Raw genomic sequence first — 21032 nt, 5'->3', positions numbered from 1 at the left:
CGTGGAGCAGGCGTGTCGGAGCACGTGAGTCGTGTGTAGGTGTCAGTGCGTGTGTTTGTGTACAGGTTGTGGCTCTTGGCCGCTCCTCGGACCCCCCAGTGACGCCTGGTTTTATATCCCGTCCACGCGCGGCTGAGTGAATTTAGAGCCACATCCGCTGCTGCTCTGCAAGAGACGTCCTTATATTAACCCTTCATTAACCCAGACGCGGAAACATCCAGGTCTGGTGGGGCCCCCAGGCTTCTCTGTAGGATAAGTAAAGCTCCTCGTTTACTCACGCATGAGACAGAGCACAATCCTGCCAGGAAAGCCCAGCGAGTTGGGTCCCACGTCTCACATTTAAATAGACAAGAAAGGGATTCAGAGGATATACACACGCGCACGCACTAACACTCATAAATATATATATATATATATATATATATATATACACACATACTAAATCATATGCATATATATATATATACACGTACTAACAATCATCACATATATACATACATACAGTACATATATATATATACACAAATTCATACTGCCATTAACACAGATCCCACCTCCTGTCTGCAGAGTATCTCCGCTCCTGTGACCGCGCAGAGTATCTCCGCTCCTGTGACCGCGCAGAGTATCTCCGCTCCTGTGACCGCGCAGGGTATCTCCGCTCCTGTGACCGCGCAGAGTATCTCCGCTCCTGGGACCGCGCAGAGTATCTCCGCTCCTGTGACTGCAGAGTATCTCCGCTCCTGTGACCGCGCAGGGTATCTCCGCTCCTGTGTCCGTGCAGAGTATCTCCGCTCCTGTGACTGTGCATAGTATCTCCGCTCCTGTGACCGCGCAGAGTATCTCCGCTCCTGTGACCGCGCAGAGTATCTCCGCTCCTGTGACCGCACAGAGTACCTCCGCTCCTGTGACTGCGCAGAGTATCTCCGCTCCTGTGACCGCGCAGAGTATCTCCGCTCCCGTGACCGCGCAGAGTATCTCCGCTTCCGTGACCGCGCAGAGTATCTCCGCTCCTGTGACCGCGCAGAGTATCTCCGCTCCTGTGACCGAGCAGGGTATCTCCGCTCCTGTGACTGCGCAGAGTATCTCCGCTCCTGTGACTGCAGAGTATCTCCGCTCCTGTGACTGCGCAGAGTATCTCCGCTCCTGTGACTGCGCAGGGTATCTCGGCTCCTGTGACCGCGCAGAGTATCTCCGCTCCTGTGACTGCGCAGAGTATCTCCGCTCCTGTGACCGCGCAGAGTATCTCCGCTCCTGTGACTGCGCAGAGTATCTCCGCTCCTGTGACTGCAGAGTATCTCCGCTCCTGTGACCGCGCAGAGTATCTCCGCTCCTGTGACTGCAGAGTATCTCCGCTCCTGTGACCGCGCAGAGTATCTCCGCTCCTGTGACTGCGCAGAGTATCTCCGCTCCTGTGACTGCAGAGTATCTCCGCTCCTGTGACTGCAGAGTATCTCCGCTCCTGTGACTGCAGAGTATCTCCGCTCCTGTGACTGCAGAGTATCTCCGCTCCTGTGACCGAGCAGGGTATCTCCGCTCCTGTGACCGAGCAGGGTATCTCCGCTCCTGTGACTGCGCAGAGTATCTCGGCTCCTGTGACCGCACAGGGTATCTCGGCTCCTGTGACCGCACAGGGTATCTGCCATGTGATAGGAAGTGAGAAGCTCCGTCCGCCAGCAGTCCAGGAACGGCCCTGTCTCTGAATACTCCTGCAGCATGAAAGCTCGCACGCAACGCATTGGCTTGCACGCCACAAATTACACAAGAAGTATTTTTCACTTTTATTTTAATAATTTTGTAGTCATGGTTACCAGCCATAGTCATAACAAAAGTTATTCATAATAAAATGTATCTAAAATAACATTTTTTGTTTTCTATCTGAAAGGAGATGTGTTTCTATGTTAGAAATAAATAGCGCTATTCTGAAAATACTTTGGAGGTCACAGCGATCTCAGTTGGCACCGCGCATGTCTGTGGCCTCACGCTCCACATGTGGCACAGGGGTGAGTCCCAAATCTTCCAAAGCGAGATGAGGGGGAGAGGAAGAGGACGCAGGGAGGGAACCTGACGCACGCTGTTCGGGGGTGGGGCTGATGCTCCGCATTGTAAGGCTCCGGCCCCTGCAGTGCCTCCTGAGATTTACGCTCCTCTTCCACCCCAGCAGGGACACCTGGATTCAGGGGCCGAGGTGGGTTAGCGCACCCTTGTGTAGTGTTCGTGGATTCCGTCTTGTGGGCTCCTGGCTCCACAAGCTTTCAGAAAGCGAATCTTCTCCTCGACCCTGTATGCGCGAGTCCCTCCTTTCCACCGCTACGGGGCCGCTGTGACCACCGCTACGGGGCCGCTGTGACCACACCAGGGCAGGGCGCAGGACTCCTTCCGAAACAGGGCACGTTGCCGCGGTAACCACGTAGACAGAGGAAGCTCCTTTTTTGCGATGCTTAGCGGCACTTTCCTGTATTTGGATATTAAACCAAAGTTAAACATTACAACAGCTCAAACAAGTATTAGAACGCAGCGGGTGGGTGACGTGGTGACGGTGACGCCTTCGCCGGCCGGTGACGCGGGGTGACGGCTACATGAGAGTCCACAGTTGGTCTTCTAAGGAATGGGCTCCAGGATCAGATCGTCGAGGTCTTGTCCGTCCCCTCTGCCAAGAACAAAACGAGAGTTAGAAGCTCAGCCGACGAGCAGCCGGGGGACAAAAGCAAACCAGGGAACCAGAGCCGCCCGTGGATCAGCTTCCCAGAGAAGGTGGGAACGGACTGGGTTTTATGAGACAAAAAAAGGGTTTATTCACTAAAGGGAGAGCTATGGGTTTAACGCACTTGATCACTATTCGTTATAAAAGGGCCAACACTGGCAAGTTTCTCCTGAAGGAGGCTGAAGCAGCCCTGTAACATGTATTACAGATAGGACTGCGCTACGGCAGGACATCTTGTGGCCAATCCGTGTAACTGCAATCAGGGGATGTTAGCACCCGATGTGTTTAAAGGGGCAGTAATGATTACCCTCCAGCGCATGCTCCGTCATACTGAGGCACAGAGACTCCAGCCGGGGATTAATCTCTAAATCCGTCCCGGGGACCTGGCAATCTGTAGAAAGAAATAATCGATTAGCACCGCTGTGGCGCCCACCCAGCCACGGCAAATCCCGACACCCGGAGAGATATCGCCACACTCAACCAGCAGACCACCGAGACAAGGGAAATCTCTTATAAAAGGCTTTAAAGCGCACAGCGAGGGCTGGTACTGGCAGAACCCAGGGGACCCTCGAGAGTTCTTACCCGGGGGGAATTTCAGGATGCTCTGCGGGGAGGTGTGCACCGGGAGCGAGTGCGTGCGCTGCACCGAGCTGTGGCTCTGGCACGGCATGCTGTTACTGCCCCCCGGATTGGCAAACCACAGGTTCTGCGGGGAAACACAGCGTTAGGGCTCGTTCCACAGCTTCACACACAGCCCCCCCACACATCCCACGGGGCTCACCTGCCGACCCTGGCTTCCAGAGCTCGGGGTGGTCAGCGCGTGCCGCGGAGACAGCCCCCCGATGGACCCTGGACTCAATACTCCCATCCGAGAGGACGGGGAAGCCCGAGGAGGCAACTGAAAGGCCCGCTGACCCCTCCGCGCCAAGGAGGCCCCCACAGATCCAGCTATGGGGAGGGAGTTGGAAGCAAAGGCCCAGCTGAAAGACAAAGCGAAACGTGAGTAACCCCACAGACACGGCACACGCGTGTTCAGGCACGGCACACGCGTGTTCAGGCACGGCACACGCGTGTGCAAACACCGCCCCGGCGCTCTCTCACCTCAACACAAAATCAACACTCTGCACGTCTGTGAGCCGCGGATCAGAGGAATCCGGCCCTACCCGCACCACTAAAGTGGTCTGCCCCTACCACCCCCTACCCGCACCACTCAAGTGGTCTGCCCCTACCACCCCCAACCCCCACACAGCCCACCTGCACCCCTTCTGTGGTCTGTACCCCTGCATTTCCAGCAGCGCCTTGCGAGGAAAAGTGCGGAGAAGTTTCAACACCTGCTGCTTCCAGGAAAGCAGCCTCTTCTTCTGCGTCTCTGTGAAAGCCTGCGGGGCAGAGAGAGCGAGGGGTAAAAAGGGGGTGAAGAGGGGTAAAAAGGGGGTGAAGAGGGGTAAAAAGGGGGTGAAGAGGGGTAAAAAGGGGATGAAGGATAAAAAGGGGGTGAAGAGGGGTAAAAAGGGGATGAAGAGGGGTAAAAAGGGATGAAGAGGGGTAAAAGGGGATGAAGAGGGGTAAAAAGGGCCACCTCCGGCGCATGCAGAACACAGGCAACTCAGACGCACCGTTCATTTTTACTTCTCTGGGAATTAGACTAAAACGTGAGCGCGCGCTCACCAAGGAAAGTCCAGCAACCAACAGACCCGTCCGTCACGGCCCCACAACCCCCCGAGTCAGCATCGACCTCAACCCCCGCGCAGGCGCCCCAGACCCTCACCTCATGTGTCAGGCACTTGTCCAGGAGCTGCAGGTAACACGCGATGTTCTCCTCATCAGGTCGGGAAACGAGAAGCTGAGTGCAGACTATTCACAAAACAGAGAGACATGAGGGGAGCGCGGGGGGAGAGGGCGCGCAGGGGGAGAGAGGGCCCGCGGGGGGGGGGGGAGAGGGCCCGCGGGGGGGGGGGGGAGAGGGCCCGCGGGGGGGGGGGGGAGAGAGGGCCCGCGGGGGGGGGGAGAGAGGGCCCGCGGGGGGAGAGCTATGGAGAGAACCCGGCGCTGAGCCGCTCAGAACGGTAATAATTTAACAAACTTCTCTCCATTTCCATGGTAACAATCAGTCTGTGGCAGAAATTATGAACGAGGCAGAATCGTGCCTAGGATTATTACGAGGAAGCGCCTGGGCATTTGGGGCACTCGAGGATTAGGGGAGAGACTCCTAAAGCTGCATTTAGGTGTAAAGTTGTTAAATTCAGCAGATCAGGCGGAACTGCAGCTTTAACTAGCATTCGTGAAGAACGCACACCCACCTTTGCCCAACACCCTGGTGAGTTGCCCCGGGATATCCCCCTCGGCGATGGGGGGCACGGCAGTCTCCGTGTCACAGGCTGGGGCGCTTTGCTGTTGGTAGCCATCGTTGTTGAGGCCCGGAGGCGGCTCGTTCTCATCGGAGGCTTTGGAGGCCACGTCCTGGCTGGGCCTGCGCGGCGGGGGCTGCTCGCTGCCGATCTCCGTGGGGTTCGGCCGGTAATATTTAATAGGGGTGATGATTATCTGCTGCAGCTCCTGCAGAGCGTTCCGCACGTTGCCCCCCTCCAGGATGTCCTGGAACCAATCAGATCACGGGTCACCCGACAGGCCTATCGGAGGATGCGTAGCCGGAGAGCATGATGGGAGTTATCCATATCCTCACCCCCAGATATAGGAAAGCATTGTGGGCACTTCCTCCCCACCCAGCAGCGCAAGCACGGCCCCCCGGTGTATGCAAACCCCCCAACACCCTCGCCCCGAACCTGCAGGCGCCCCGCGCGGAGCTCGCCAGACATCTCACCTTCTCCAGAGAGCGCAGGACGCTTTGCCGCTCGCGGAGCTTCTGGATGCTCAGCGCGATTTTATGCCGCGCACCTTTGGTGACGTTCTGCGGGAGACGGATGGGGAAACGGTCAGTGAAGCTTTGGCACCCCACCCCCCACGACCCCCCGAAACAACACTTCAGGGGCTCCGCCACCAGCCGGGCACCATGCAGCAGACGGGCCCCCGAGGCCTGCGCGGTGCAGCAGCTCCATGTCCCAGTGAGGTCATTCAGCCAATAAGAGAGGGGCCGGCCCTTTGGATGAAGTTTCCCAGCAGGCCAGTGGCTTTTGGGTTCTTACGTGTGACTCGAGGTGCTGTTCCGTTAGCGTCATCATCTCCTCGTAGCTCATTTGAGAGAAAAGAGATGCATATTTGTGCAATCGCAAGCTCTTCAGCCAAGTGGGGACATCTGAGGAAGGACACAGAATTTAGTGCCTAACCCCCAAATACTAACTACCCCCCCCCACCCCCCGGACACTATCCCCTCCGCCCCCCCCGGACACTAACTACCCCCCACCTCTTTACCCCGCTCACCTTTCATGCCGCTCCCGTCCTCCTGGAATGTGTTGCGTCCGGAGCTCAGCTCCTCGGTCTGCTCGCTGCCGGAAGAAGTCACGCTGTTCTGCGGGGAGAGGGGCGCGAGCTCCGTGGGGGCAAAGAGCGGGCGCCCCGTCCCATCGTCAGCCCCAAGCCACTCTCCGGGGGTCTGCTGGGAAGTGGGAATGAGGGACACGGAGCGTTTCAGGGGGCTCGGGTGCATTTGGCAAGAGAGAACTGCAAGAGAGAAGAGAGTGCGCGTCACGTCTATATTCACAACACTCAAAAGAGTGGGGGCTTTAACCAGAGGGCCGGGGGCTTTAACCAGAGGGCCGGGGGCTTTAACCAGAGGGCCCGGGGGCTTTAACCAGAGGGCCCGGGGGCTTTAACCAGACGGCCGGGGGCAAGAGTGTGAGCGAGAGAGACCTCCTGGAGCGAGAGAGACCTCCGGGAGCGAGAGAGATCACTAACCACCCTAAACACAGAGCGCTGATATCACCCCGGTTACCTGTACAGCCCCCCAGCTCTGCGCCCCCCCTGTTACCTGTACTGCCCCCCCCGGTTACCTGTACTGCCCCCCAGCTCTGCATCCCCCCGGTTACCTGTACCGTTCCCCCCAGCTCCGCATCCCCCCGGTTACCTGTACTGCCTCCGACACTGGGGATGGCAGAGGGAACAGAGCCGGACGAATGGAAGGGTAAGAGTCCATTTTCTCGGAGAGGTTTGTCCTGCCAGCCGTGACCCGCCTCCCCGACGCCGCTTTCCGCCGGAATCTGCCACTCGTCAGATCCGTGGCGGACGTGCGTGCCCGGAGTGTCCGCCCTGCCGTGGCGGCCGTAGCCCGTGGAGAGTCGCTCCTCCAGGTGGTTGAGCCATAAAGCCAGCGAGTTGCGGTCGTCGAGCGAGGTGGCCGGGTGGATGAGCGCGTAGGACAGCAGCTGGCGGCTCTCCTCGATGTACTGGTTGCACTCGGTGCTGTACGCCAGCACCTTCTGCAGTAACTTCATGTACTCGCACTTGGCCTCCGTGTTGCGCGGCTGCAGGAGCGGCAGGTGGGTCAGTAGCAGGGAGATCACCACCTCCTTGGGCTCCTGGTGCCACTGGCTGATCAGAGCTGAAGAGGGAACGGAACAAAAAGACATCTTCAGGACCCCCCAGCATGCTGTGCGGCGAGAACATGGAAATACTACTACGCGTAGCGCGCCACCGCAACAACCCCCCCACGTAGTGCTCACCCCCGCAACCCCCCTACACCCAGCACGCCGCCGCAACACCCCAGCACGCAGAGCTCGCCCCCCGCAACACCCCTACACGCTGCCGCAACACCCCAGCACGCAGCGCTGGCCCCCGCAACACCCCAGCACCCAGCGCTGGCCCCCGCAACACCCCAGCACTCAGCGCAGGCCCCCGCAACACCCCAGCACTCAGCGCAGGCCCCCGCAACACCCCAGCACTCAGCGCAGGCCCCCGCAACACCCCAGCACCCCAGCGCTGGCCCCCGCAACACCCCAGCACCCCAGCGCTGGCCCCCGCAACACCCCAGCACACCAGCGCTGGCCCCCGCAACACCCCAGCACACCAGCGCTGGCCCCCGCAACACCCCAGCACACCAGCGCTGGCCCCCGCAACACCCCAGCACACCAGCGCTGGCCCCCGCAACACCCCAGCGCTGGCCCCCGCAACACCCCAGCACCCCAGCGCTGGCCCCCGCAACACCCCAGCACACCAGCGCTGGCCCCCGCAACACCCCAGCACACCAGCGCTGGCCCCCGCAACACCCCAGCACCCAGCGCTGGCCCCCGCAACACCCCAGCGCTGGCCCCCGCAACACCCCAGCACCCAGCGCTGGCCCCCGCAACACCCCAGCACCCAGCGCTGGCCCCCACAACACCCCAGCACCCAGCGCTGGCCCCCGCAACACCCCAGCACCCAGCGCTGGCCCCCGCAACACCCCAGCGCCCAGCGCTGGCCCCCGCAACACCCCAGCGCAGGCCCCCGCAACACCCCAGCACCCAGCGCAGGCCCCCGCAACACCCCAGCACTCAGCGCAGGCCCCCGCAACACCCCAGCACTCAGCGCTGGCCCCCGCAACACCCCAGCGCAGGCCCCCGCAACACCCCAGCACCCAGCGCAGGCCCCCGCAACACCCCAGCACTCAGCGCAGGCCCCCGCAACACCCCAGCACTCAGCGCAGGCCCCCGCAACACCCCAGCACTCAGCGCAGGCCCCCGCAACACCCCAGCGCAGGCCCCCGCAACACCCCAGCACCCAGCGCAGGCCCCCGCAACACCCCAGCACTCAGCGCAGGCCCCCGCAACACCCCAGCACTCAGCGCAGGCCCCCGCAACACCCCAGCACTCAGCGCAGGCCCCCGCAACACCCCAGCGCAGGCCCCCGCAACACCCCAGCACCCAGCGCAGGCTCCCGCAACACCCCAGCACCCAGCGCAGGCCCTCGCAACACTCCAGCGCAATGACAAAACCTGGATATCGATGCAACGGATGGAGGAAACCCACAAAACCTCTATACTAACAGCGGGTGATACTGCTACACGCAACACGCCGGGAGACCATGCAATACCGATACACGCAACATGCTGAGACCCCAAAATACCGCAACACTCCGAGACCCCACAATACCGCTACACGCAACATTCCGAGACCCCACAATACCGCAACACGCCGGGAGACTCCGCAATATCGATACACGCAACATGCCGAGACCCCAAAATACCGCTACACGCAACATTCCGAGACCCCACAATACCGCTACACGCAACATTCCGAGACCCCACAATACCGCTACACGCAACATTCAGAGACCCCACAATACCGCTACATGCAACATTCAGAGACCCCACAATACCGCTACATGCAACATTCCGAGACCCCACAATACCGCTACACGCAACATTCCGAGACCCCACAATACCGCTACACGCAACATTCCGAGACCCCACAATACCGTTACACGCAACATTCCGAGACCCCACAATACCGCTACACGCAACATTCAGAGACCCCACAATACCGCTACACGCAACAACCAGAGAAGTTGGCAGAACTGCTATACGTGGAGCGTTTGATCGCAAGTTCCAGGGATCGGCGTCCGCTACACCTTCTATCTGTCTGCTACGACAACCCAACGCCAGGTGTGTGGCGGCACCATCCCGCGCTCAGCCGTCAGAGGCAGCGTTACGGGATCTGGGGGGGATACGGGATCTGGGGGGGATCTGGGATGGGGGGGCCCAGAAGCTCACGACTACACAGTTCATTCAGCAAACACATTAACGCCCCGGCCGACCAACCAGAGCCTTTCATTCGGGAGATTAACGGATCTCAGAAACTTCTAGACGGTTATATTTGGGGGGAAAAACTTTTATTTCTTAGCCTGCAAAGAGTTCATCATATATGGAAGTGCCTCCCAGCAAAGGTGGTAAATTCAACATACAGGAAAAAGAAACAGCAGCTTTTGGCAGCCTTGAAATGCAGGGTCCCACACGTCAGCGTCAGGGGCCACACGCACTCAAATCATTCCAACAACCAGAACCCGATCCCTCCGTCCGTACCCGGCGCGCCAACCCATCGCGCATGTCTCCCTCCCAGCAAAGGGGTAACAGCGGGAATAAGAGAGACCCCGGCGAGACAGCCCACGTCAGGCGATAACAGAACCCGGCGTGCAGAACCCCCGGCCGATTAGAAGGTGCCGGAACGGTAAACTCACCCGCGCTGTTGGCCTCCGTCTCCAGGACGTGGATCTCGCTGCAGTCGGACAGCGAGTGCTCCAGGCAGAGCTGCAGAAAGCGGGCCTGAGTCCTCGAGACCCTCTTCAAAAGAGACAGCAGAGCCACGGTTTGTTCGCACTCGTTCCAGCCCCGGAACCAATCGGACAGCTGGCTCACCTGATCCCTGAACTTCATGGTGCGGCACGGGGGGTCCGGAGAGGGTCCGTCGACGCTAAACACCCAGAGGCAAGGAGACCAATCACATGGCGTCCGGGCCTCGGGAAAGGAGCGGCCCCGAGAACATACGGCGGAGTCACATGGAGCACAAGCGTCCAATGGTGGCCTTTAAATCTCTCCTCGTACAAAACCTGTAATCAGATAAAGAGCGTTCAGCTCAGGATGGATCAGACTGTCTAAAGCGAGACCTACAGGCTGGACCAGAAGCCACATCACAGCATCAGACGCAACACCCGTCCGACAGCCGCCTGGCACTGCTGTGTGCCCCGGGGTGACTGCTGACCGACAGCCGAGTAGTTAGGTGACTCTCTACATAGTCCCAGTGAGCACCACAAGGGTTAATCGTCACAAGCTCAGTAACAACTGCCGGGTCTCCGCCAATCACTGCCGGGGAGCACCGACATCCAACCTCCCACGGAACGCAGTGCATTGGACCCTGCCGGGATGGGCCGGCGCAGGCGACCCTGCTGGGGTCGGTCAGTATATGGGACCCTGTGGGGATGGGCCGGCGCGGGGGACCCTGCTGGGATGGGCCGGCGCGGGGGACCCTGCTGGGATGGGCCGGCGCGGGGGACCCTGCGGGGATGGGCCGGCGCGGGGGACCCTGCGGGGATGGGCCGGCGCGGGGGACCCTGCGGGGATGGGCCGGCGCGGGGGACCCTGCGGGGATGGGCCGGCGCGGGGGACCCTGCGGGGATGGGCCGGCGCGGGGGACCCTGCTGGGATGGGCCGGCGCGGGGGACCCTGCTGGGGTCGGTCAGTATATGGGACCCTGTGGGGATGGGCCGGCGCGTGGGGACCCTGCGGGGATGGGCCGGCGCGTGGGGACCCTGCGGGGATGGGCCGGCGCGTGGGGACCCTGCGGGGATTGGTCAGTATAGAGGGGTGGGATCTGTCACCCCAGAACACAGACATAGATACTGCCCCCTGGACCTGTATCCACTAGATAGAACCCTCCCCATCTTATAAAGGCCCCTGGGCCGTTGCCATGGGCGACACCCAGTTGTTAGGGCCCAGGCTCGGGCTGCCAGCGCCCCCTACTGGTCTCAGGGCCCCCTTTACCTCCTGCCCTCTCCAGCTCCGCTCACCGCCCGCTCTAGTCGCCGTTCTCCCCCGGGGAGCCACACAGGCAAAGCAGCGCCGCCAGCACGCACACGCCACGTTCAACGTCACCGCGACGTCAGCACGCACAGCGCCGGTCACGCCCGTTTCCGGGGATTGGCGGAGAGCGAGGGCTGACCGACGGGTCGCGGACAAACACCGCCCATAGGCCCAATCTGAATCCTGTATGGCTAAGAGAAAAGTAACTGACAGGAAAGAAACAATGCGGTGGGCGGAGCCTGAGAATGACAGAAACGCCTCACCGCGTCAGACAGACAGACGCTATACAGAGAGAGAGAGAGAGAGAGAGAGAGACAGACTCTGTATAGAGACAGACCCTATACAGAGAGAGAGAGACAGACTCTGTATAGAGAGAGACCCTATACAGAGAGAGACAGACACTATACAGAGATAGACAAACTCTCTAGAGATACAGACTCTACAGAGAGAGAGACGCTATACAGAGGATGTGGTACTATATACAGATACAGAGACTATACAGAGAGACACTATACAGAGAGACACTATACAGAGAGATGCTATACAGAGGATGTGATACTATATACAGATACAGAGACTATACAGAGAGAGAGACACTATACAGAGAGACGCTATACAGAGGATGTGATACTATATACAGATACAGAGACGCTATACAGAGGATGTGATACTTTATACAGATACAGAGACAATACAGAGAGAGAGGCTGCAAGAAACCCAGGATCCGCCCCGTCTCTCCTGCTGTAACGACTCAAACCTTAATCAGTCGTTGATTTATTAGCCGGATGTCTATCCCATGCATGTTTAATACCCTCACTGTATTACCCTCTACCACCTCTGCTGGGAAGCTGTTCCACTTATCCACCACCCTCTCAGTAAAGTAAAACTAGTGTTAGATTCCGGTCTCTTGTTGTAATTTTTCTCCTCCTTTGAAATAAATTCCCTCCTGTCTTTTATTAACCCCTTTATTAATTAATCCCTCCTGTCCCCTCTCTCTTCTTTCTCCCCCATCCCGTCTCTCCCCCCTCTCTCTCTTGTCCCCCTCTCTTTCTCAGAGAGTGCAGTTAGTGTATGGGGAGATTTTCGGGGGGGAAGTCAGTGTACAGGGTGGGTTTTCAGGGTGCAGTCGGTGTACAAATGAGGTTTGTGGGGTGCAGGTAGTGTACAGGGGGTTTGGGGTACAGGCAGTGTATGGGGAGGATTTGGGGGTGCACTCAGTGTATGGGGAATTTTTCGGGGTGCAGTCAGTGTACAGGGAGGTTTTTGGGGTACAGGCAGTGTACAGGGGAGGATTTCAGGGTGCAGGTAGTGTACAGGGAGGTTTTTGGGGTGCAGGCAGTGTACAGGGAGGTTTTTGGGGTGCAGGCAGTGTATGGGGAGGATTTGGGGGTGCACTCAGTGTATGGGGAATTTTTCGGGGTGCAGTCAGTGTACAGGGAGGTTTTTGGGGTACAGGCAGTGTACAGGGGAGGATTTCAGGGTGCAGTCAGTGTATGGATGAGGATTTTGGGGTGCAGGTAGTGTACAGGGAGGTTTTTGGGGTGCAGGTAGTGTACAGGGAGGTTTTTGGGGTGCGGGTAGTGTACGGGGAAGGATTTTGGGGTGCAGGCAGTGTACGGGGAGGTATTTGGGGAACAGGCAGTGTACAGGAGAGGATTTCAGGGTGCAGTCAGTGTATGGATGAGGATTTTGGGGTGCAGGTAGTGTACAGGGAGGTTTTTGCGGTGCAGGTAGTGTACAGGGAGGTTTTTGGGGTGCAGGCAGTGTACGGGGAGGTTTTTGGGGTACAGGCAGTGTACAGGGGAGGATTTCAGGGTGCAGTCAGTGTATGGATGAGGATTTTGGGGTGCAGGTAGTGTACAGGGAGGTTTTTGGGGTGCAGGCAGTGTACGGGGAGGTTTTTGGGGAACAGGCAGTGTACAGGGGAGGATTTCAGGGTGCAGTCAGTGTATGGATGAGGATTTTGGGGTGCAGGTAGTGTACAGGGAGGTTTTTGGGGAACAGGCAGTGTACAGGGGAGGATTTCAGGGTGCAGTCAGTGTATGGATGAGGATTTTGGGGTGCAGGTAGTGTACAGGGAGGTTTTTGGGGTGCAGGTAGTGTACAGGGAGGTTTTTGGGGTGCGGGTAGTGTACGGGGAAGGATTTTGGGGTGCAGGCAGTGTACGGGGAGGTTTTTGGGGTACAGGCAGTGTACAGGGGAGGATTTCAGGGTGCAGTCAGTGTATGGATGAGGATTTTGGGGTGCAGGTAGTGTACAGGGAGGTTTTTGGGGTGCAGTAGTGTACAGGGAGGTTTTTGGGGTACAGTCAGGGTACGGGGGAGGATTTCGGGGCTCTGCTGCTTTCTGTGTTGCTCACTTGGGTTCTTTGGTAACAGGATGTGGTGAGGAACTCCCCCCCCGGCTCCCCCCTCCCCCACATCCTGTTGTCACTCATAGCTGGGGACAAATTACCCCACACAGAGCACGGGGCAGAGGAGATACCCTGCAGGATGGTAAGAGGCAGCGAGTCGCAGTTGTTACTCTCCCCCTTCCGCTTTCTCTCGTACTTTTACCCCACGTTTACTTGTAACTGCCCCCTTGCCAGGTTTTGGACCCCCGGGGTGCACAGTGTTCCTTATTACTGCCTTTTGTCTCTTTCTGGAATATTTGCCCCCCTGGGCAGTCTGACTCCCTGGTCGTTTGTGACGTGGACCCCGATCTTAAGGAAAAGCTGCGGAAATTCCGTTTTCGGAAAGAAACCAACAACGCTGCCCTTCTGTGTGAGTGATATGGGGGGAGCAGCACACGCGTGTTCAAACGTGGGCTACGCCATGCAACAATGAATGTATTATTGGGGAGCGGTCCTCGGGCTGGGGTGCCCTTTGGGGGGTACTTGGAGGGGGGTCCATCTTGCCCCCATAATAATCACCTTTGGCTTCTCCCCTCAGTGAAGATCGACCGGGAGCGGCAGCTGGTGGAGCTGGAGGAGGAGTTCCAGGTGAGTGGAGTGTCTCGCACCCTGCGCATGTTGCCACATACACTAACGAGGGCAGCTCCTGGTAGCGGGAGACACTAGCAGGGGCAGCTCCTGATGGCGGGAGACACAGAGAGGGCAGCTCCTGATAGCGGGAGACACTAGCGGGGGCAGCTCCTGATGGCGGGAGACACAGAGAGGGCAGCTCCTGATAGCGGGAGACACTAGCGGGGGCAGCTCCTGATGGGGGGAGACACTAGCGAGGGCAGCTCCTGATAGCGGGAGACACTAGCGGGGGCAGCTCCTGATGGCGGGAGACACAGAGAGGGCAGCTCCTGATAGCGGGAGACACTAGCGGGGGCAGCTCCTGATGGGGGGAGACACTAGCGAGGGCAGCTCCTGATAGCGGGAGACACTAGCGAGGGCAGCTCCTGATGGCGGGAGACACTAGCGGGGGCAGCTCCTGATGGCGGGAGACACAGAGAGGGCAGCTCCTGATAGCGGGAGACACAGAGAGGGCAGCTCCTGATGGGGGGAGACACAGAGAGGGCAGCTCCTGATAGCGGGAGACACTAGTGAGGGCAGCTCCTGATGGCGGGAGACACTAGTGAGGGCAGCTCCTGATAAAGGGAGACACTAGCGAGGGCAGCTCCTGATTGCGGGAGACACAGAGAGGGCAGCTCCTGATGGCGGGAGACACTAGCGAGGGCAGCTCCTGATTGCGGGAGACACTAGCGGGGGCAGCTCCTGATGGCGGGAGACACAGAGAGGGCAGCTCCTGATGGTGGGAGACACTAGCGGGGGCAGCTCCTGATAGCGGGAGACACAGAGAGGGCAGCTCCTGATAGCGGGAGACACTAGCGGGGGCAGCTCCTGATAGCGGGAGACACTAGCGGGGGCAGCTCCTGATGGCGGGACACTAGCGAGGGCAGCTCCTGATGGCGGGAGACACTAGCGAGGGCAGCTCCTGATTGCGGGAGACACTAGCGAGGGCAGCTCCTGATGGCGGGAGACACAGAGAGGGCAGTTTATTGCTGCCTTCCTTGGAACAAGACACTTCACGTCCCCAACGCAACAACAATTCAAAGGGGGTAAAACTAACTGGAGTATAACTGGCCTCAGAGGTTTTAATGTCTGAGGGGGGGGGTATTTTGTCTTGCAGGATATCTCACCTGATGACCTTCAGAATGAGCTCCCAGAACGTCAGCCCAGATATCCTTTTCAGCATCAAAATAAGAGCCATTAATACTTGGTATCACTCTGTAGTACCGCACTGGTATTGCACCACATATGGCTTCACTGCACAGGACCATAGATACTCTGCAGACAGGAGGAGAGATAGTTCCTGTGACCGCGCAGAGTATCTCCGCTCCTGTGACTGCAGAGTATCTCCGCTCCTGTGTCTGCGCAGGGTATCTCCGCTCCTGTGTCTGCGCAGAGTATCTCCGCTCCTGTGTCTGCGCAGAGTATCTCCGCTCCTGTGACTGCGCAGGGTATCTCCGCTCCTGTGACTGCAGAGTATCTCCGCTCCTGTGACTGCAGAGTATCTCCGCTCCTGTGACTGCAGGGTATCTCCGCTCCTGTGACTGCAGAGTATCTCCGCTCCTGTGACTGCGCAGGGTATCTCCGCTCCCATGCGGAGCACCGTGTATATACAGTATGTATTCTGGGGGGGCCCTTGTAACAGTGATGCCCCAGGACCCCCTGGCCTTGATCCGCCCCCAATGCCTGGGGCTCTATTCCAAACTCATTGGCTCCACCACTAACCCTCGGTGGGTGCAGAAGGGGCATTAAGGGGGTTAAGCCAACTTATGGTGAACAATGAAAGGGGCCGCATGGCGAACGATTTCTCCCTAGAACGTTTTCCTTAGCGCTCCGCAGATTCCTGGTTTACAGTTATAAGTACGAACACGAAGACGGCAGAGTCTCCTACCCGCTGTGTCTGATTTTCTCCAGCCCGGTGGGTGAGTGTCCTGCGCAGGCATACACACCCCAGGGATGCCCAAATCCTTTAGATGTTTAGCTGGGGGAGGTATCGCTTCAGAGATGATGGTGGATGGGGTATTAAGCTTTAGAACCCCCTCCCCGTGCCCCTCTTTGGGACTTTAACGTGGCCGGACCGCCTGCCGTAAGCTGTGTTCTTCCTGCGCAGGGTGTAAGCCGGAGCAGCAGATGATGTACGCTGGGAGCAAGAACAGATTGGTGCAAATCGGAGAGCTGACGAAGGTGCGTCATGTGGCTCGCTATCAGGGATCGCTGCCGGTTACCCCAAAAAGTAAGACGCCGGACCCTAGAATAACGCGCCCTTCTTGCTTCGTTCACCAGGTGTTTGAGATCAGGAACACCAGCGACTTGACGGAGGAATGGCTGAAGGAGCGCTTGGCGTTCTTCCGCTGACGTGCGCAGAATATTCGCTTACTGGAAAACCCCAAAAATGATGTTTTATCTCTAAATTAACTGAAGATTTAAAGGACCCCGAGAAATGGCTGCGCGGATTAACCCCACAAATAACACATGGAGGTGTAAGCGATATTCACCCTTGTAGTGCCAGAAGGGTTAAATACACTGCTACTCCTTTAAGATTTGACCCGAATGGATTGTACGCTCTGTGGGTCAGGTCACCGACGGGACGTAAAATTCATTCCTGTCATACAGTGCATGCAGCGTATGAAGTGTCAGCGACCTGCAGAGCTTACAATCCGCACAAGTCAGGTTTTACGATGTGGCAGCAAAAACTGGCCCTTTAAGAGTTAAGTGTCTGCCGTGGGATTTGGTGTAATTGGAAAGGTTAAAACCACCCAAAATAATAAATAATAAAGAGAGTGAAAGTTATGACGATTGTCTAAAACTCGCTTTACTTTAAAAGATGCCATTTTGAGCACAAATTGCAGAAATCCCACATTGATTGGGCTGGAATTCATATTGTGAAATGATTTCGCTCGTTCTCTGCCTTTCCCTTATATCAGTAATAATGGGGTCTGTGCTGGGCAGGGAGCCCCCCAGGGATCATATTTACTGCTAAATACCCATATTTGGCAAATCCCGGGCGTTATCGAGGGTGATGCTTCGGGGCATCAGTGCGGCCTGAGGGTGATGACTGATACTCTGCGCATTGCTTTGGCTTGTTGCTCAGACCGGGGTATTTAGGCTGTGTATCTGCCCCATGTTATTTAGAGCGGGCAGGCGCTGGGGTGGTTTCAGGTTGTTTTGGGGTAATATATTTTGTGACAGAGAAGGTTCACAGAGAAACGAAGCCAGAGACGCGGGAAGAAAGAGATGATTAGAGCGACCGCGCACGCGGAGGGTTTTGTGATCTCATTAAATGAATTAAAAATGGAAAATGAAAAACACAGAGAGACGGGACGTGGCAGAAAAGCTCCTCTGATTAAAGATTTCTGCACAATTACCCCGCTGCAGCCCAGCAATAAAACTTGGCGCTGCGTGTCTGTGCTTCTCCTGCGAGGGGCGCTGCGTGTCTGTGCCGCGCAGAGTATCTCCGCTCCCGTGACTGCAGAGTATCTCCGCTCCTGTGACCGCGCAGAGTATCTCCGCTCCTGTGACTGCAGAGTATCTCCGCTCCTGTGACTGCAGAGTATCTCCGCTCCTGTGACCGCGCAGGGTATCTCCGCTCCTGTGACCGCGCAGAGTATCTCCGCTCCTGTGACTGCAGAGTATCTCCGCTCCCGTGACCGCGCAGAGTATCTCCGCTCCTGTGACTGCGCAGGGTATCTCCGCTCCTGTGACCGCGCAGGGTATCTCCGCTCCTGTGACTGCAGAGTATCTCCGCTCCTGTGACCGCACAGAGTATCTCCGCTCCTGTGACTGCAGAGTATCTCCGCTCCTGTGACCGCGCAGGGTATCTCCGCTCCTGTGACCGCAGAGTATCTCCGCTCCTGTGACCGCGCAGAGTATCTCCGCTCCTGTGACCGCGCAGAGTATCTCCGCTCCTGTGACTGCAGAGTATCTCCGCTCCTGTGACCGCGCAGAGTATCTCCGCTCCCGTGACCGCGCAGAGTATCTCCGCTCCCGTGACCGCGCAGAGTATCTCCGCTCCCGTGACCGCGCAGAGTATCTCCGCTCCCGTGACCGTGCAGAGTATCTCCGCTCCCGTGACCGCGCAGAGTATCTCCGCTCCTGTGACTGCGCAGAGTATCTCCGCTCCTGTGACCGCGCAGAGTATCTCCGCTCCCGTGAACGAGCAGAGTATCTCCCAGGACACCCAAAAGAGAGACCTGAGAGGTTCCGACTTATAATTTGAGACAAATCTCTGAAGTGAAAATGTTAGCTCTCTGTTACAGAAAGTAGACTGTGGGTTGTGTGGCCCCCAGGAGCTTGTCGGTCCTTAACCCTACAGCTGCGCCCCAGCGTCAGTATGAGGAACATGCAGAAAAAAGCTAGAATTGCTTAACGCTCTTTGAGGGTGATTATTGATGTCCCCGGGACTGGGGTAACAAGCTCATCAGGGGCTGTGGAGGGGCCGAACGTGGCCCTGCGAGAAGGTTGGGGATTGTGGTTACTTCTGGTTATTAATGTGTTGACTGCGCATGTCCAGCAGGTGGCGCTCTCTCCACGCAGACTACTCATCAACGCTCCAAGGCCCCAGATTGCAGGAAGAGGAGAGTCCGCGGGGACAGATTCACTAAACAGGGACCCGAAATGACAGCAGTCCAGTCCTTAGTGCAGCGGAAGCTCCCGGGGGCCGCTTTTTCTCCCTCGTTTCTGCCTTACTAGTGCTATCTTACACAGTTACACCCCTCTCTCGGTCCAAACAGACCCCTGACCTCAGCGCCCCCCCCTCCCGAGTATATCACGATGCTTTCAGTCAAACTCATCTCCTGCACAGAAAAGAGCCGGGGGGGGGACGCATATGGGGGGCATGAACATGTATCACTTTCTCTTTACGTGTCAACTAGGTCGGGGGCCAGTCCAACGGCTCATAAATGTCCGTTACTCAATGGCTGACGGGTACGCAAATCCTGAGAGACGTCTGGGGTAGTGCGGACGGGGAGCTGCACAATTAGCTGTGGGGGGAATCCATTAACTGTAAAAGGAACATACAGCTATGCATTTAGGTGCCCCTTTAATACGAGAGGAATGAAAGGCAGAGCTGTGCGGCCGGCTGTGCATGCGCTGAGCTCGCGGACGGCGACGCGGACCCTCCGGCTCTCTCCTGACTGACATCGCAGGGAGTGGAAAGCGGCAGCGCTGGGTCTTCTTTACTGAATATGGGAAAAGGTCAGCTGTGATGGGGGATGTTTATTGGACCCTATAGGGGCAGCTGCTGACATTAAACATCCTGAAACAGGAGCCAACGGACCCCTGACACGGAGCACGCAGCCCCCGTCCGCACTACCCCCATACCCCCCCAAACGTCTCTCAGGATTTGTGTACCCGTCAGCCATTAACTAACTTACAGCCTGACATTTGCGAGCCGTTTGACTGACTCCCCGACCTCCTCCTCGCTGAATATCCAAGACCTTCTGAAATGTCAGGAGAACTCGCATTCACAAAAAGTCAGAGTGATGGATAAACATGCGCGGGGCCCGGGGAATTCTGCTTGTGCGGGGCCCGGGGAATTCTGCGTGCCGGGAGGGGGGATTAGAGCGGAAGCTCCATGGTCTGGAAAACACCCAGGTGGTAGCTCAGCATCGCCTGTGATTATACCCCTCTCCCCCAAACACGATTTACCACCAAGTAGGGTAAAACGCGCCTCGATAACTCTTCGCGCTCTGTTGGTTGGTCCATCTCCTGGTCGCGCAAGCTGCCGACTGTCTACCCCGGGATGCATAGAGGTTCTCGATGGTAAAATGTGGGCATTTTTGGTGTGCAGGTAAATAACAACATACATTTCCAGTGTCCTCATAATGCAAAGAAGAGGCATACTTCCCAAGTGTCCTGTGTTTTGTGGGACAGTCGATATATTCAGGCACTGTCCCACTACCCTGTGTCGCTGCTATCGCGGGCAGTGAGGATGACGGGACAGTTGGGGAGATCCTCTGATGCCCCAGTGGACCCCAGGAGGTGGCTCTTCAGGGTTGGCTGGGTGGGTGGCAATGCCTCCAGCCATGCCCACTTCTGGGTTGGCCCTGCCCATCTCTGCCACACCTCCAAACACAGGTCTGATTTGGACAAGTGAAATGAGGTTCTGCAGCAGCTGTGACCCTGATTGAAAGGGTTAACTTCACTATCCGGATTGGACTGAGGATCTCACGGCCTTACACGTAATCTGCGAGTGACATAACATTCTGTACGATTCGGGCGAGGGCATGTGAGGCCAAGGAGACCCTGAATACCCTCGCCTGGAACTCACGAAAATTATAACCCCCCCATAGAATTAAAATAAGCAAATAAATAAAACGTTGGTCCAGGACTTCCCAATAACGACTGCTCCTCTCATCCACTACGCATGGAACGGGCTTAATGACAGAGGCCTGGGGTTTTATATTGCCCTAAAAACACTGACTCTCATGCCCTGCTCAGGGGGGTAGAGCACTAAAACACCTAAAGAAAAATCCCAGAGGACTCGAAGTCGCGGCCCCCCCTCACCCCCGTCCCGGCTGGGATTTGGGGTTATAATGAATATCTGAATGTTGTGCTGCCCCCCCCCCGCGTGGGGATCTCAGGCGTATAATGGAGGAATAATCGTTATGTTCCGGAGAGACGTCGGAAAACTAACATCTGTATCTATTTCAGGATGAATTTTTAAAAGCTGGTAAAAGTCTCCCTGGAGTTTAACATAAAAAGCGGATGAAATGGAGGAAGAAGCGCGCGGAGCGGTCGGTTCGCGGTGTCTGCGGGGAGCGGAGCTGTCGGGGGCTACTGATGGACGAGTAAAGCTTCGTGTTCTGGTTACTAGACTCGTGCATTTAGGTCTTGTCCGCCACGCTGTACTTCCACTGAATGCACATCGCGCAGGTTGCAGGCGGCGGCAG

General features: G+C 57.5%; 2 protein-coding genes across 3 annotated transcripts; one reads left to right on the top strand and one right to left on the bottom strand.

Annotated features, from left to right (window-relative positions):
- Positions 1 to 1766: 1766 nt before the first annotated feature.
- SAMD4B (sterile alpha motif domain containing 4B) lies at positions 1767 to 10167 on the bottom strand. Of its 2 annotated transcripts, none has more exons than XM_053474168.1 (12): positions 9806 to 10167; positions 6723 to 7196; positions 6080 to 6319; positions 5845 to 5954; positions 5523 to 5609; positions 5002 to 5296; positions 4470 to 4555; positions 3956 to 4080; positions 3483 to 3681; positions 3284 to 3407; positions 3009 to 3092; positions 1767 to 2647 (listed from the first exon to the last, which is right to left on the bottom strand). In XM_053474168.1, exons 1-12 carry the CDS (start codon positions 9999 to 10001, stop codon positions 2619 to 2621), a joined length of 2049 nt encoding a protein of 682 aa, XP_053330143.1. In that variant the 5' UTR covers positions 10002 to 10167; the 3' UTR covers positions 1767 to 2618. The 2 variants fall into 2 exon arrangements, with proteins under 2 accessions (XP_053330143.1, XP_053330144.1); XM_053474169.1 differs by having other exon boundaries at positions 3980 to 4080.
- A 3380-nt stretch (positions 10168 to 13547) lies between these two features.
- Positions 13548 to 16932, top strand: GMFG (glia maturation factor gamma). The gene is made up of 7 exons (XM_053474181.1): positions 13548 to 13639; positions 13810 to 13906; positions 14075 to 14124; positions 15263 to 15302; positions 15972 to 16064; positions 16253 to 16326; positions 16426 to 16932. Exons 1-7 carry the CDS (start codon positions 13637 to 13639, stop codon positions 16495 to 16497), a joined length of 429 nt encoding a protein of 142 aa, XP_053330156.1. The 5' UTR covers positions 13548 to 13636; the 3' UTR covers positions 16498 to 16932.
- The last annotated feature ends 4100 nt before the right edge of the window (positions 16933 to 21032 follow it).

Source organism: Spea bombifrons, chromosome 8, assembly GCF_027358695.1.
Source record: "Spea bombifrons isolate aSpeBom1 chromosome 8, aSpeBom1.2.pri, whole genome shotgun sequence".
In the NCBI taxonomy this organism is placed as follows: Eukaryota; Metazoa; Chordata; class Amphibia; order Anura; family Pelobatidae; genus Spea; species Spea bombifrons.
Note: the sequence above shows the minus strand (reverse complement) of the source record. Positions and strands in the feature narration are given on the sequence as shown.